Source organism: Xenopus tropicalis, chromosome 2, assembly GCF_000004195.4.
Source record: "Xenopus tropicalis strain Nigerian chromosome 2, UCB_Xtro_10.0, whole genome shotgun sequence".
NCBI classification, from domain to species: Eukaryota; Metazoa; Chordata; class Amphibia; order Anura; family Pipidae; genus Xenopus; species Xenopus tropicalis.
In genome coordinates this window covers 76,818,961-76,834,183 of record NC_030678.2, presented here as the reverse complement: position 1 = coordinate 76,834,183, position 15,223 = coordinate 76,818,961, and the positions used below count along the sequence as shown (strand labels likewise).

At 36.8% G+C, this 15,223-nt stretch overlaps 1 protein-coding gene across 1 annotated transcript; it reads left to right on the top strand.

Annotated features, from left to right (window-relative positions):
• The first annotated feature begins 5,945 nt into the window (after positions 1–5,945).
• Positions 5,946–14,564, top strand: LOC116408688 (pancreatic secretory granule membrane major glycoprotein GP2-like). Its single transcript, XM_031896356.1, has 11 exons — positions 5,946–6,014; positions 6,980–7,000; positions 8,289–8,468; positions 8,587–8,688; positions 10,462–10,676; positions 11,555–11,688; positions 12,225–12,467; positions 12,703–12,859; positions 13,012–13,075; positions 13,364–13,399; positions 14,155–14,564. Exons 1-11 carry the CDS (start codon positions 5,966–5,968, stop codon positions 14,208–14,210), a joined length of 1,257 nt encoding a protein of 418 aa, XP_031752216.1. The 5' UTR covers positions 5,946–5,965; the 3' UTR covers positions 14,211–14,564.
• Positions 14,565–15,223: the final 659 nt, after the last annotated feature.

Genomic DNA, 15,223 nt, shown 5'->3' with positions numbered 1-15,223 from the left:
AAGAGTTGATATACTTTCTGGCTTTACTTTACACACACAAATAATTTTGCGTTTATTTACAAAAGGTTCTTTTGCACACATAGCTGAGTAGGAATTAGGGGGAACATTGTATAGACACACACAAACACACATTTACACAAGAGCCATCAATATCCTGTACATGATATCCTTATAAACATTGTTTACTTATAATCTTTTATCAGTGATGTAATTTGTGCCCCATGACTTACTTAAACCAAATTTTACAAAAAAAAATAATATATCCCCTGTTGTAACATATGAGAATATTTGCAGTACAACATGGAACTTTGCAGTTCCTTGGCCTCATGTCTTTATATGGTCATGGAACTCCTCACTGACTTACAATATCCTTATATTTTACAAAAGGGGTTACATTATTACAAATATTTTTTAAATGACTAGTCTTTTTTTACTGTTTATATATAAACTAGAATGTACTTAATAGTGCGTACTTGTGTATGCCATGCATGCAGTGAACTCTTAGCCAGATAGTCACACCCTGATGTCTCAAAATTCTCAGTTAAAATGAATTTCTTGCTGCAGGCAAAACTGAAAAGATGTGTGCATCTTGAGGTACAATGCTGACCATTTACCGTGTGTGTTCTGCCCATTCTATTGATGCATGGAATTCCCTCAGTCAGTGACTAATCACGTTCCTTGTACTCACTAAGCCAAATTCTGTTCTGTCTGTTCATGCTTTATTACAGAGAACATTCTGCTCTGTGGGGTAGGAGTTCAATTAGTGAGTTGGGATGTTTTGATAACAAGGACTGTGTAAAGAGTTACACGCATTAAAAAAAGATACTGATGTCTTATTGGGTTCACTACCAGGCTTGACCCAACTATTGTAGACAGGGGATGATTAGCCACTTTTAATAATAACTATTTTATATTGCAGTAAAAACTATTCAATACAAAGTCATATGTTTATTCCTTTTGGTTAAACGTCATGGGAAAGTGGTGGCCCCTCCCCCTCAGAAGACTAATATAGTGCATTCTGGATAGCAGATGTATATTACAACAATTAAAGAAAACAGGAACAGAGGGACAAAGATGTGGCGCAAGTAACCCTAATACCATACTTATTTTGCAAAAACGCACCCTTTTCCATGTTTGGAAGTGCACCAAATGATAGACACAGTGTCCCTCAATATTTCTATTCATATTGTTTCCCTTGGCATTTAAAAATACACTATCACACCTGCATTTCATGCCAGTAAGATCACTGCATAAATGGCCAATGAACACTTCATTAACCCTTGACTAGCCAGAAAGATCACTGCAGAAATGGCCTTCAGTATTATGCTTGTTCAAAAACTCATTCAAGCCAATCATCCAAGGGAATTAATAGAAATTGCCATCACAACATCACCCAGCCCGTTATTCCACAGCCTCACTGTCCTCATTATGAAGGACCACCTTTGCTGCTACAAATTAAAGTTCTGTTCCTCTAATCTAAAGGGCTAAACTCTCATGTGTTCTGTTCTATGGGAAACAGCTCCCCCTCTGTTTATATTGTCTTTTAACGAACTTGTAAAGAGAAATTATATTCCCTTGAGAGTTTTTTCCAGGCCTGGATTTGTGGCAAGGCCACAAAGGCCCGGGCCTAGGGTGCCATGATTTTGCGCATAGCATGTCACCAAGCCACATTTGTTCTTTTTCCTGTAGCGCTGAGAAAATAGGCAAGCAGAAGATTTGTTTACATTTCCTGCGTGCCGATTCCTCAGTGCTCTGAGGGATTCTGTAATGGGAAAATATGTTTTGTTTTGTTTTTTTTACAAAACACATCAGTTAATAGAGCTTCCTGGAATAAACGGAGATATATTCATTTAAATTAACAAATGAGCTGTTAGTAACTTTCTGCTTCAACTTAAGAGTGACTTTAAATGCACTATTTCCTTCTCTTTTCATCCAAATGACGCACATAAGACATAAAATGTTTGTCTGCATGTGGCTTTTATGTACAGGAATTTTCTGTAAGCCTTTTTATTATACTGAATAGTGAATAGCATTTATTATTATTTTGTAAGGGAAATAATGTTTCTGTCAAGATCTTTTGTAGTGAATAGAACATTTAAAGCAGTGTAATCTCATTTTAGATCTTAAAACAATCATGATTAAATGAGTCAACTAATTTAAAACTGACCTAAAATATCCTTTACATTGTTAAGCTGATGACTGCATCAACTCAGCTGATCATTTCAGCAAATCTAAATCCAAATTAATTTTGTTGGCCTCATTTATATTTGCAGATGCAGCACTGAGCACAAAAATGCCTGCAAATGAAAATGTTATAGATAGTGATGGGCGAAATTATTCAGCAGACATGGATTCCCTGCGAATTTTTGCGTTTCACAAAGTCGGCCGCAAAATTATTTTTGATGCGCAACATTTTCATTTGAAAAGGAAACATCCGAAACTTTCAGAACAGGTAGTTTTAAAGGAATAGTTAATATTTTGATTATGACGTAGAGAGTAATATAAAGTGAGACAAATTGCATTTGGTCTTAATTTTCTTCTATTTAGCTTTTTGTGCTGCAACTTTCCAGGAATTTTAGCAGTCATCTAATTGCTAGGGTGCAAATTACCCAAGCAACCAGGCAGAGGTTTGGACGAGAGACTAAAAGATTAAATAGGAGAGGGCCTAAATACAAGGATTAGTAATAAAATGAAACAATTATAATATTTACATATACATATAAAACCCAATACAGGTATGGGATCCTATATTCAGGAAGTCCATTTTAATCAAATAATTAACATGTTTAAAAATGATTTCCCTTTTCTCTGTAATAAGGCAGTGCCTTGTACTTGACTATAACTTAAATATAATTAATCCTTATTAAAGGCAAAATGATCCTTTTGGGTTTATTTAAGGTTTATATAAGTTTTTAGTAGACTTAGGGGCAGATTTATTAAAGTACGATTGGTCCGAATCCGACTTTTTCGTACCTTGTGTATCTTCGCAGATTTTTTTCACTAATTTGTGTGTCAAAAATTACGCAACAAAATCGTATTGCCGCGCCAAGTATTCAGAGGTTTCGAATTCATTCAAGCTTCAGTATCGTGACTTTCCTTGGGCCAGGTTGGAGCTGCAGAGTGCCATTGAGTCCTATGGGACGCTTCCAAAATCATGCACAGAAGGATCAAAGTCGGAAAGGTTTTCCGATCGTTCGATACAAAAATTTTGGTAATTTCAGATCACCAATACAATATTATAGTGACTATTCCGATTTTTTTGTAAGCATTTTCACGATATTTGCTGATCGCATCTAATCCGAATTTTTCCCATTTCGGGATTCAAACTCGTATTTTGATGAATGTGCCCCTCAGGGGCAGATTTATCAAAATGTGAGTTTAGAGTTTAATACATAGAAGCTCACCCACGTTCTATTCATTCTACAGAATTTTTAGAAGTGTATTTATCAAATGGTAAGTTCTAACTTTCACCTATTGATAAACAGGCTTCTAACAATCCCATAGGAATGAATAGAACATTGGTGAGTTTTTATGTATTAAACTCTAAACTCACATTTTGATAAATCTGTCCCTTAAAATATGGTGATCTATAGTGATGAGCGAATCTATCCCATTCTGCTTCATGAAATGCATCTTTTTTTTACTTGCAAGACTTGTTTGATGTAGCAAACACTTTTTTTATGCGACCATGATTTTAATGACATGACTGCAACTTTTTTTCTCAATCCAAATACATTAAAGTTAAGGGGCATTTTGACTTCTAACAGCAGATCAGTAAATGGTAAATGCTGACTGAGTGCTATAAATTAAAAAAAATTAAAACATTTGCTCAACATCTATAGGGCTTATTTATGAAGCAAAGTTTTTGTGATTAGTACACACTATTACAATTTTAGTTAATGTGTCCTTGAAAGTTTAAACTTTATAGACAGATGTATTTTTCACTGCCAATGGACTATGGTGTAACTATACAGCAAGAGTAAACGTTTAAAAAGGCATTTACTTTTTATAATTTTGAGTGAAGTGCTTTTTGTCTCCTATAGCACATTAGATCATATTGCAACCTTGCAGCTTTCCCTGTCTACGTATTCTTTTTTTATTTGATTTACAAAATCAATGCTTTTTCCTTCCCTGCGAAGTGCTGTTTGTTTGCTTTTTTACAAACAAAAAATAGCTCTTTAAAAGTTGCCCAAATGTCACCATTCTTTCTTACCACAGCTACCTGTACTTTTCAACAATAACCCTTGATGCTATATCTCATCTGTGACCACGTCACTGCCTTAACCACTGTACGTAAACTCAATGCCTGCCTTAACTGGTAAAAGGCCTAATTCTTTGTAAAGTTTCTCGTCATACATGTGGCAAAAAACTCTCAGTAATTATCTGCAATCTGACGTAGGAATGACTAAGAAGTAAGTGACCTTCGGAAGGTTTAGGGCATTGCTTGTAACATTGAAAAAGTCAGATATTATGCAGTTAAATGTGCATAAAATAATTACCTACAATAAACATTATAAGGCTGTGAGATGTTTACATTATATTTATATGTATTTTCCATAGTGGTCTCTCCCACCTTTTGAGCCATAATTCACATACTCAAAAATACTCAGGTACTAACACTACTGTTCCTTTGATTCTTTATTATGCTTAGGTATAGACTAAAATAAAGCACCATTCACTAATGAGGTTGTGTGTTAAAGGGGTGGTTCACCTTTAAGTTAACTTTTAGTATGTTACAGAAAGGCCAATTCTAAGCAACTTTTTAACTGGTCTTCATTATTTGTTTTTCATAGTTTATGGATTATTTGCCTTTTTCTTCTAACTCTTTGCAGCTTTCAAACAGGCTGCTGACCCAAGCAGCCAAAAAACTATTGCTCTGTGAGGCTACATGTTTATTGTTACTTTATATTACTTATTTTTCTAGTCAGTCCCTCTCATAGTCATATATCAGTCTTTCATTCAAATCACACCCTGGTTGCTAAGGTAATTTGAATCCAAGCAACCATGTGCTATAGTAGGTAACCCTTTAATTGTTTGGATTTTTCAAACAATCATCATTTTGGACTTGTCATATAGATATGGAATCTGTTTTGCCAATATGGATTTATACTAGCTTAGTTAGTTTAGTGCATTGTTCATTGGGTGTTAGGTGAGATATCAACCATCAATCAAACAGGAACAGCATAGATATATATTCATGCACATAGTATGTAAATATTATGTTTAAGTTATGAGTAGTACCAAAATAGTTTAAGTTATAAGTAGCAAAAAAAAAAAAGATCAGTGCTTTGGTAGAGATTGGATTCAGATAGATGCCAGGCAAGGTATATAAACTGATGCCTATAGTATGTAAATATTATATTTTAAATAAGTTACAAGTAGCAACAGATAGATCACTCTTTCAGTAGGGGGACCTGCCTCTGTGCTGATAAAGGGAGGTTTTCAATTTAATTGTTGAAACTACTATAGCTCATCCTCATTCTCAGCCACACCTTGTTATTGCTCACGTTAGTGTATTTCGTCACTTAGTTCACTTTAATCAGAAGCTAAGTTAGCTTGTTCTACTTAGCAAGTTTTTGTTCCTTGTCAAACCATTATACTCATCCTTTCTACTTTTATTCACAATATGACACTAAACCCCTCTTCCCTCACTGACATTGTATCACTGCTTTCTGATCCACCTTTGTTTGCACTGTGATGCTATTCTGTCCCTTCCTTCTCAACGTTAAACCACATACTAAAATGTAATGTTTGTATTAAGACTAACAGTCCCACAAACACAGCACACCTACCTATGTTTAAGGTCTCTCAAATTTTACAACATAACTTCATTCATGGGCAACCAACTCCCCATATTGTTCTGTTAGTAAAGTCCCTCCCATTACTTTGGTGGTTTTATAAAGCAAGGGCAATATACCTGTCACTGTCACTATTGGATGCTAAAAGAGGATACAGCCAGCAAAAAATGAATTTTCTCTATGTATTAGGCCTGACTACATTGCTTGTAGAGAGAGGTGAGTGTAATTCTATTTCTACACCTCCTTTTTTATTTTATCTCAGTTATCATTACTGCCTTTATACGAACCATACCAGACTTTCTGAATGCAAACCACTAAATGTTTAAAAATTAAGGATTCTATTATTTTGTTATGGCAAAGTATTTAAAGGAGAACTAAGCCCTAAAAATGAATATGGGTAGAAATGCCATATTTACATACAGGACTTATTGCACCAGCCTAAAGGTTCAGCATCTCTATTGTAGTAATGATTCAGACCTTCAAAGCTGTCACAGGAGCTCCCTATCTTGGATTTTGTTAGAATTCAGTGACACTCAAATGTTCAGTGTGCTGAGCAGCTGTTGGAAAGCTAAGCTTAGGGGTTGTCACAAATTATCAAGCAGAAAATGAGGCTGTTCTGTCATATAAACTGATGCTATAGGGATGATTATTGCATTCTGATGCACTAGTTGCACTGGTGTCAGAGCTTCCGTGTTCTAATAATCTAGATTTCCGTGCATTCCAAGTTCTTCATTTTGTAGCACAATGCTGGAAGCAATATATACCCAATTGGTAAATCATTCAATATTTAAGCTCTAAACAATTTAAATAAACTTGTTAGATATTACCCAATACATCATTTTCCATTTCAATATACGCATTCACACTGTTTTAGTTGGGCAGGATGGTAGTACAATGGGTAGCACTACTACCTTTCAGTGCTGGGGTCCTGAGTTCCATTTCATATTTTCCCTGTGTCTATGTGGATTTCACTCAGGTACTCCAAGTAATCTCCCATACTTCATGATGTATAATATTTGTAAATGTGCTGGGGGGTATATAAATAACAGATAATAATAATGGAATGCACTTGAGAACACTGGCATAAGTTAAAATGTAAACTGTAAAAATGCCACTTTAATTTAAATTGGATATGGGTTGCAGCTGCCTATTAATCCTGTGAAAATATTCTCTTTCTATAGGTGTTGCACAAAGCTGTTATGGTAAGTAACTGGCTTTCTTTAGCTCATCCTTCAATAACTGTAGATTACTATGATCAACATATATATATTTATACTGTATGCATAGTGTAACAAGGCAGGAAGATCTGTAAACAGACAGGGCTGAATTTTATGTGCGCCCCTAGCCCCTCTGCCCCTCCACACCCCTTTGTGGGTGCACCCCAATTCACCCTAAGCCTGGGCCTTTGTGGTCTACCCACAAATCCAGGCCTGTAAATAGATTCTGGCAATATTCTAGCATCTTCCCATACATATAAATTATGTTTGAGTACTAGGAGTTCATTGATTAAGGTGGATCAATGGGCAGATCTACCCCAGGTATTTCCTGTTATGGGATAGTAATTAAATTTTTTCCAGGGTTCCCAATAGGGTGGGGAAGAGCCTGGCTATCGGTGTTCCACCCAAGGAACTTTTCTAGAGAGTCCCAGTGTTCATACATATTCATTTTGGAAAACTATATTAAAACAAATTATTGTAGGCATCTATTGACCTCTGGGCGAACTAAAGAGAAAACGGCCCTGCCAGGGAGACCACTGTGCCTTTGTACCAAAAAAAAAATTGCTCATTCATCATGTTTAAAATTGAAAAGGTTGTGCCTCAAGCACACCTTTACAGTAACTGTTGCTTTGGGGCTAAACTACTGAGGAGATTTTGATCAGATTTCGTGGGTCAGATTGTATCTGACCTAAAAAATCTTGCACACAACAGTATGAGATTTTGTAGGATCTTAAAAATATGATCCCAACAGCTGTAATGCAAATCGGATCACATCATTTTTCTATCTCATGTGTAGTTTAGCTTTCAGTGGGTTCAGACGCTTTGACCCCGAGGCCGCCCCCATGGGGAGAGGTCCCCATTGCTTCGTATGGGAGCAAAATTTATAAATTTTGCTGCGGCAGGGCGGCATGCCGCCCCTAAGTTTGTGCCACCCTCGGTCCAGGCCTTTGATGCCACAAATCCGAGCCTGGCCAAACCTACTGACTATCTTTAGCAATAAGAATTGTGAATAGTTGTAAATTCCAATTAGTGAAGAAACCTGCAACCCCACAGCCTTGGCATTTTATAGCTTGTTTAACTGACTAGATAAAGTTTCTGCTGTCAGTGGGAGGCTGTAAATCAAAAAGTAATAAATCCATTTGATAAATCTGTGATAAATTCATGTGCTAAATATTCAAATAGTCTATTATCTGTGAATTCAATTAGTAAAGTAGACTCGCATGAGCAGTAATTCGACATCTAACATATAACATTCTTGTTTCTTTATCTGCAGCTGGCACAGATCCACCTCCTTGCAACACATGTGGCGGTGTATGTTCCTTTGGAAATCCCTGCCAGTGCAGTACTGACCAAAGGGAATGCATGGCCACGACTGCTGCTGATTGTGATGCAGCAGATAACACATGTTGCCTCACAGGATATTACTGGTCCTCAGCTCTCAGCTGCTGCACAAGTAAGTTGTTCCATTTTTGATGCTAAAGGGTGAGGGTATTTTGCAGGCCATGGCTATTGTGACTATGATATAGATTCCTTAAAATGATTGCAGCTAATTATAATGGTATCCATTACAGCCACACCAGCATGTTACCCTGCATGTCAGAGCGATGAAGTGTGCGCCACTGTGAATAATACAGCAACCTGTACCTGTAATAGTGCTTCATATACAGGATTAAGTAAGTCTTGTCTATTTATATTTATGGGAAGTTGTAAAGTTATTGTCATTTGAAATATACACTAAAAGTAAACAGGTATACAAATAAAAGAGCATATTACAGTATGAAGTAGTTAACCTAGTAATGTGAATTAATGTGACAGGCAGACTGACTTGCAAGAACAACTAAAGAAAAAATCCTTATTGCTGCTAGATATGGAGAGATGTACAGTAGATATGTGCACTGGTAGAAAAAGCCATTAAAGAGGTGGTTCACATTTAAGTTAACTTTTAGTGTGTAATGGCCAGTTTTAAGCAACTTTTCAATTGCTCTTCATTATTTATGTGTTATGGGTTTTTTTTTAAGTATTTGCCTTCTTCTTTTTCCAACTCTTTGCAGTTTTTAAAGGGGGGGTCACTGAACCCAGCAGTAAAAAAACCATTGCTCTGCGAGGCTACAGTTTTATTTTTATTGTTATTTTTTTGTAATTTTCTTTTCTATTCAGCCCCTCTCCTATTCATATACCAGTCTCTCATCCAAACCACTTGGACCCTAGCAACCAAATAGCTGCTGATACTCCAAACTGAAACTACGAATAATAAAAAATGAAGACCAATTGCAAATTGTGTTAGAATATCACTCTCTACATCATATTAACAGTAAACTCAAAGGTGAACAACACCTTTAAACAACCAACAATGCTCTCAGTGTTTCAGAAAATCCATTTCCTCTGTAAAAGCTACTTTTTATACCTGTTACATCAGTCCTTCTTCCGTCTCTGTAATCAGTTTTCTGAGGAGATGGGATGGGCGTGGCCTATTTTAAACCTCGCACACCGAGAACTATATTCTTACAACATCACGTCCAGGCTTTGCCTACCTTTTTCCTATTGGACCAGTTAATTGGTTGCTTGTGTTCTCTGACCAGTTGCATAAATTGAAAGAACATTGGTCATTTCTCCCTTGCAATGGCATAGGCAAACAGACTCAGCATATCATAAATCTAACATACTGTTCTACTGATTTGGTGGATTATTTATAGAAGAAAAAGGTTTCAGTATATGGTCCATTAACAACTATTATTTTACCCACATATGAATACTGTACGGTTTTGCACAAAGCAACACATCTTTACCCAATTTAGCCACTCAGAGTGGGTTGATCTGGTCTTAAGGTGGCCATACAGAGGAAGATTTTAGCTGCCAATTGGGGCCTTCAGACTGATTCGGCCAGTATATGGGTACCCTGACGGGCATACCCAACTGACATCAAGCCTAAAATGGGCAGATTGTGATAGGGCAGGTTTGATTTTCTGTCAAACCGGGAACCTCATTGGCTCGTTGATGCAGTCCTCGCACCTGTGCCCGCTGTTTTAATTTGATTTAGCCTGGAATAGGTGGGCATATTGCTAGAAGATCAGCGAAACCAGCGGATTGTAATGTGTATTCCCACCTTTAAACCAATGAAGAGATAATATTTGGTGCAGAGAGAACTGCATCCAAATGTACAGCAATCAAGATCTTCCAGCCTGTCTGATTGATACCATGCCAGAAGCAGGGACCTAAGCAGCCCTGAAAGCTTGTATTTTATAATCTACTAAGTTAGCTAATAAAAGGTATTACCTACTCTATTACCTACTCTGTATTTTCTGGTTTTGATCTGTGGTGAACATGGTCTACTGTCTAACTGATATCAGGTATCATTCAGGGGAAGGCTTAATTTTGGGTCAAAAAAAATTTTTTTTTGGTGAAGTGTAACCTAAGTTATCCTTGTTTTTTTTTTTTTTTTTTTATAGCTTCTAGTTCCCTCTCTCCAACAGTGAAATGTAACAGTGGTACAATGGTTGTCTCGCTGAGTAAGTGCCTTATGGCATTCCTTGGATATGATAGCTTACATCTCAGCAACAATACTGATCCCTGCACAAACACATACACTGAAGTTATTAATGGCAAGACAATGAACAGTATCCAGGCCTTAACACAGTCCAACTGGTGTGGAAACATGTTGATGGTAAATATTTTATAAGTAACTTTTTTAACTACAGAAAAAAATACACTAGCTAGACAGATTCTCTACACTTGGAGGCTTGTTTATAAAGGTGTGTAAAATGGTTTACCTTTAGAATGCTCCTTTGTTGTCATCACACATTTATTAACTGTGTGCATTGAGACTGCAGAAAACATCATTAATAAAGGGGCGTTTTTTAATTTTTTTTTACAACAAACACTGTATATCATAATTTTACACGACCCTAGACCTGGATTGATTAAAACAGGGATCCCCAACCTTTTATACCAGTGAGCCACATTCAAATGGAAAAAGTTTTGGAGAGCAACACAAGCATTAAAAAAGTTCCTGGAGGTGCCAATGAGAGCTATAATTGACTATTTGATAGCACCTATGTTGACTGGAAGCCTGCAGAAGGCTCTGTTTGGCAATTACCCTGGGTTTTTATTCAACTAAAACTTGCCTCCTAACCAGAAATTCAAAAATAAGCACCTGCTTTGAGGCCACTGGGAGCAACATCCAAAGGGTTGGCGAGAAACATGTTACTCACGAGCCACTGGTTGGTGATCACTGAATTAAACCATTGAAATCAGGGGAAACATTTGGCATCTCTACCTCTACCTACTCATACATGTGCAACCATTTCACAGCTTAATAAATACATGGGGTTTTATACATTGTACCATGAAAGATGTTTGGTGTATTTCTGTGCCTTTTTATTTTATGAATATGCCCTTTAGTCTATCACTACATTACTAACTGGCTTACGTTCAGTCCCTTAATAAATATCCATACTATCCATCTCGCATAAGATGTTCAGAATTTATGGACATTGCAATGATTTATTGACAGCATATCTGTGTGATCTTGTTTACTTTTAGATTGATGCCACCAAAGTATCTTATACAAATATCCTTGTTATTGGTTCTTTGAACATATACAAAGTCAGCTTTACTTGTTCCTACAATCTTTCCATGCAAATCAACCTGGACTCAGCTTTACATGCTGTGATGAGGTGAGTTTCAATAAATTTGAATAAGGATGCCTATCCTGGGACTTTCCAGATGTAGCTAAACTACCATTAAAGCCTGTAGTTATGTACAGGGGCGCTGCTACCATGAGGCAGCAAAAGCCACCCCTGGTAACTTTAAGAGACAAATTTCCATTTTTTAAAATGGTAATTAAGCTCTGCTAGTTCAGAGAGCACTATTGTGCTATATACACTAGTGATGCGGCCCCCACTGGTGCTGTAAAGGTAAGTGCGGAAGGGGGCCGAGAGGGGCAGCATCGGAGGAACTGCCCTGTTTACTGGCTCAGAGGCCAGACACACCCATGGTTATGCAATATAAAAAAGTGTGCTACAGTTCTTAAGACCTAATGATACAAAGTAGCAGTTATTTTCACCTATAGCAACCATTCAGCAGGTATAATTTATTGGTCCCCTCCTCTGTTTTTGGTAAGAGATCAATGTTTACATACCTATACTTTAGAAAGAAAAGAAAATTGTATGTAAGAATTGTATGTAACAATAAACAACTATTTACTTTACAGTTCAGTCAACCTTACAGTAAATGGTCAGGGCTCAGTTACCACCACAATGACTGCTTACTGGGACCAAGCCTATTCTAAGCCTATTCTGTCTAATGATGAAGTAACAACTGGCTCAGACATTTTCCTAGGAGTAACTTCTGGAGCTGCGGATGGAAACACATTTGTTCTCAGGGTTGAGACCTGTGCTGCTACTCCTGATGGTGACCTAAACAATGTCAACAAAATTATGATTGTGGAAGGAGGGTAAATATTCTTTTTCTTTCTTTAGTAATTGGTACTTTTTGCAAATGTTACATTTGTATTGAATGTAATGCAGTGAGGATTTATAGTAATAAAACTGGGCTATAATGAAAAGGGAATAGGCAGTCACTGAAGAGTCATCTCCATCTCCACACCATCAAGTGATAAGTGTAGTAGGGAAGCAAATAAAGGTATCCATGCTTTTCTCACTCTAGCACCCTTTTTTTTTTTATAATAGATGTCCAGCCAATGAAGGAGTTTTTGCAGAAGTACAGGAAAATGGCCAGTCTCTTGAAGCCAGAATCAAAATTAGTTCATTTGCATTTCAAGGTCAGCCTTTGGTGTACGTCACGTGCCAGGTCCTACTGTGTGACAAAAGCGGAGTATGTACTGGGGTAAGTTAGTGAAAATTTACATTCTTTGTGAAAAGGAAAAAAGTTATGGTATGATCATGACTGGAATGTCTGTATGCTTAAGGATCAAGCTAATCAATTCATTACTAACTTAAAGTTCCCATACTTGATGATATTCTGTCATTTTTTTGTAGTGTACCCAGAGCCGCCAGGCTAGTAGAAGTGAAGGCACACTAGAGGTTGCACTGAATTTTCAAGGTATGTGTTCAGTTGTCTGGTGCTACTGTTCATAAGATGTAGACTGAGGTGAGGCCTTCAGTGTTCCAGTGTTGTAGAATTAAAACTGCAGCAGTTGCACAGTATCCAATAGGCCAAATGTTACCTGTCGCAGGTGCAGACTAATTGTTTTACTGTACCCTGTGGAATGCTGTAATACCTGGATGACCCCTTTGCTTCTTGTGTTCTTCTTGTGTTCTTGTATTCTTCCTGTCACATGACTTCAGGTCAACTTATTTCTAATCTGAAATGTCTTGTTTGTTTTTTTAGACAAATACTATACAGATAGCTCTGCATCCCAATCAGGTAAGAATATTACTAGTGTTTTTATATCTACTCATTTTTATGATTTTATTACACAATACTAAAGTACAACTGATGTATGCTACAAGAATGGCAAATGGTTTGGGCAGGTTTCAAGCAAAACAGGTCCAAAAACAGGGACAGGGCCATCAAACAACCAGTAGCATACCATGGGTCAATATTGGGGATTCAAAATATAGGGGAACATAGGCAAGGCAGGAATGGACTCACAGGATCCCAGGAGACAAGGATTCAGATTACAGGAGGCAGGAGGCTTGGTCATAGCAGAAGGGCTTATAATGGAGAGGCTGGATTAAATAACCCTCGGACATTGCCTTCAGAGATAAATACATTATCACAGGTTACAAGGCACAGAGAGAAAAATACATTTTCACAGGTTACAAGGCACAAGGAGAGAATTACATTATCATGGAAGAGACATTATCAAGAGTTAAGTCAAAAGTCAATATGCTTTCTGTGGCTCAGCCAAGAGGAGAAGCAACTAGCAAACACCAGGTCCCTGATTCTAAACTATACACTATTTATACTGGGAGACTAAAATATTTCCAAGAAGAGCTCAGAGAGATTAAGATTTTGTTATATAGAAATGAATTTACTTTCTACACCAATGTTGTTGTTTCTGGAAACAATTATTACCGTCCTCTATGCAGCGATTTCATACCATGAATTTCATGGTTGCCTTGTAAATTTGTGTTTAGTTTTCAAAAATATATAATCTAAATTTTCTTTTCCATCAGCTATGTGCTGGTCTGTGCTGGCTGGCTCCCTTCTTGTCCTTCTTAAACTCTACTGAGGAGACCACTGGCATCAATTCAGATAACCAAAGGAAGGTCATGGGATTTAGTCATAATCAAGACCATATTGCTGAGAGACTGGATATAATTTATTGCTCTTCACACAACTAGGACTGCACATGTATCCTGGCAGTGAGAATACTGGTAAAGACTGCATCTCATCATGATTTGTCACTTGTATTGAAACAGATGGTTTTCCCTTCCTACTCACAGGCCAAGATTTTTAGATAAGCCTTGAAGGTCAAACACTCCGCTTCTGAGATTCATAGTGACTGCTGTGATTCATGTTAGAATTGCAACAGACTGTATACCAACATAATATCTTATTGTATTAAATATATTTTAATTATAAATGATAAATGGTACAGTCTTCATTGATTGATTACATTTCATTAAACTGAAAGCTGCATAAAACATTTACTAGCTATTAAGTTGTTGTTCTATAAAAAAAAAAACCATAATTTCCTGTTTATACTTTCCCAAAAGTGTTCCATGATCTTTCTGTAGACAAGCATGCTATTTTTCTTGTATTTAAGTCTACATTCTGTAATACCTGTGTTGAAATCTTCACTGTTTGGTTCAAAGTTGAATATCCAATAGACGTATTTATTTTATTATAAATATATATTTTATTACTCACATGTGTGTGTGTACTGTAAAACAAATTAATGAGTATTCATACTAGAATTTTCAAAAATATTTGCTGTGTGGGTGGATATAGTATTTACTATAGCTTTCTGCTTAACAAAAACTGCTGTTTTTACAATAGATCATGTACAGTGGCTTGCAAAAGTATTTGCCCCCCTTGAACTTTTCCACATTTTGTCACATTACAGCCACAAACATGAATCAATTTTATTGGAATTCCACGTGAAAGACCAATACAAAGTGGTGTACACGTGAGAAGTGGAAGGAAAATCATACATGATTCCAAACATTTTTTACAAATAAATAACTGCAAAGTGGGGTGTGCGTAATTATTCAGCCCCCTGAGTCAATACTTTGTAGAACC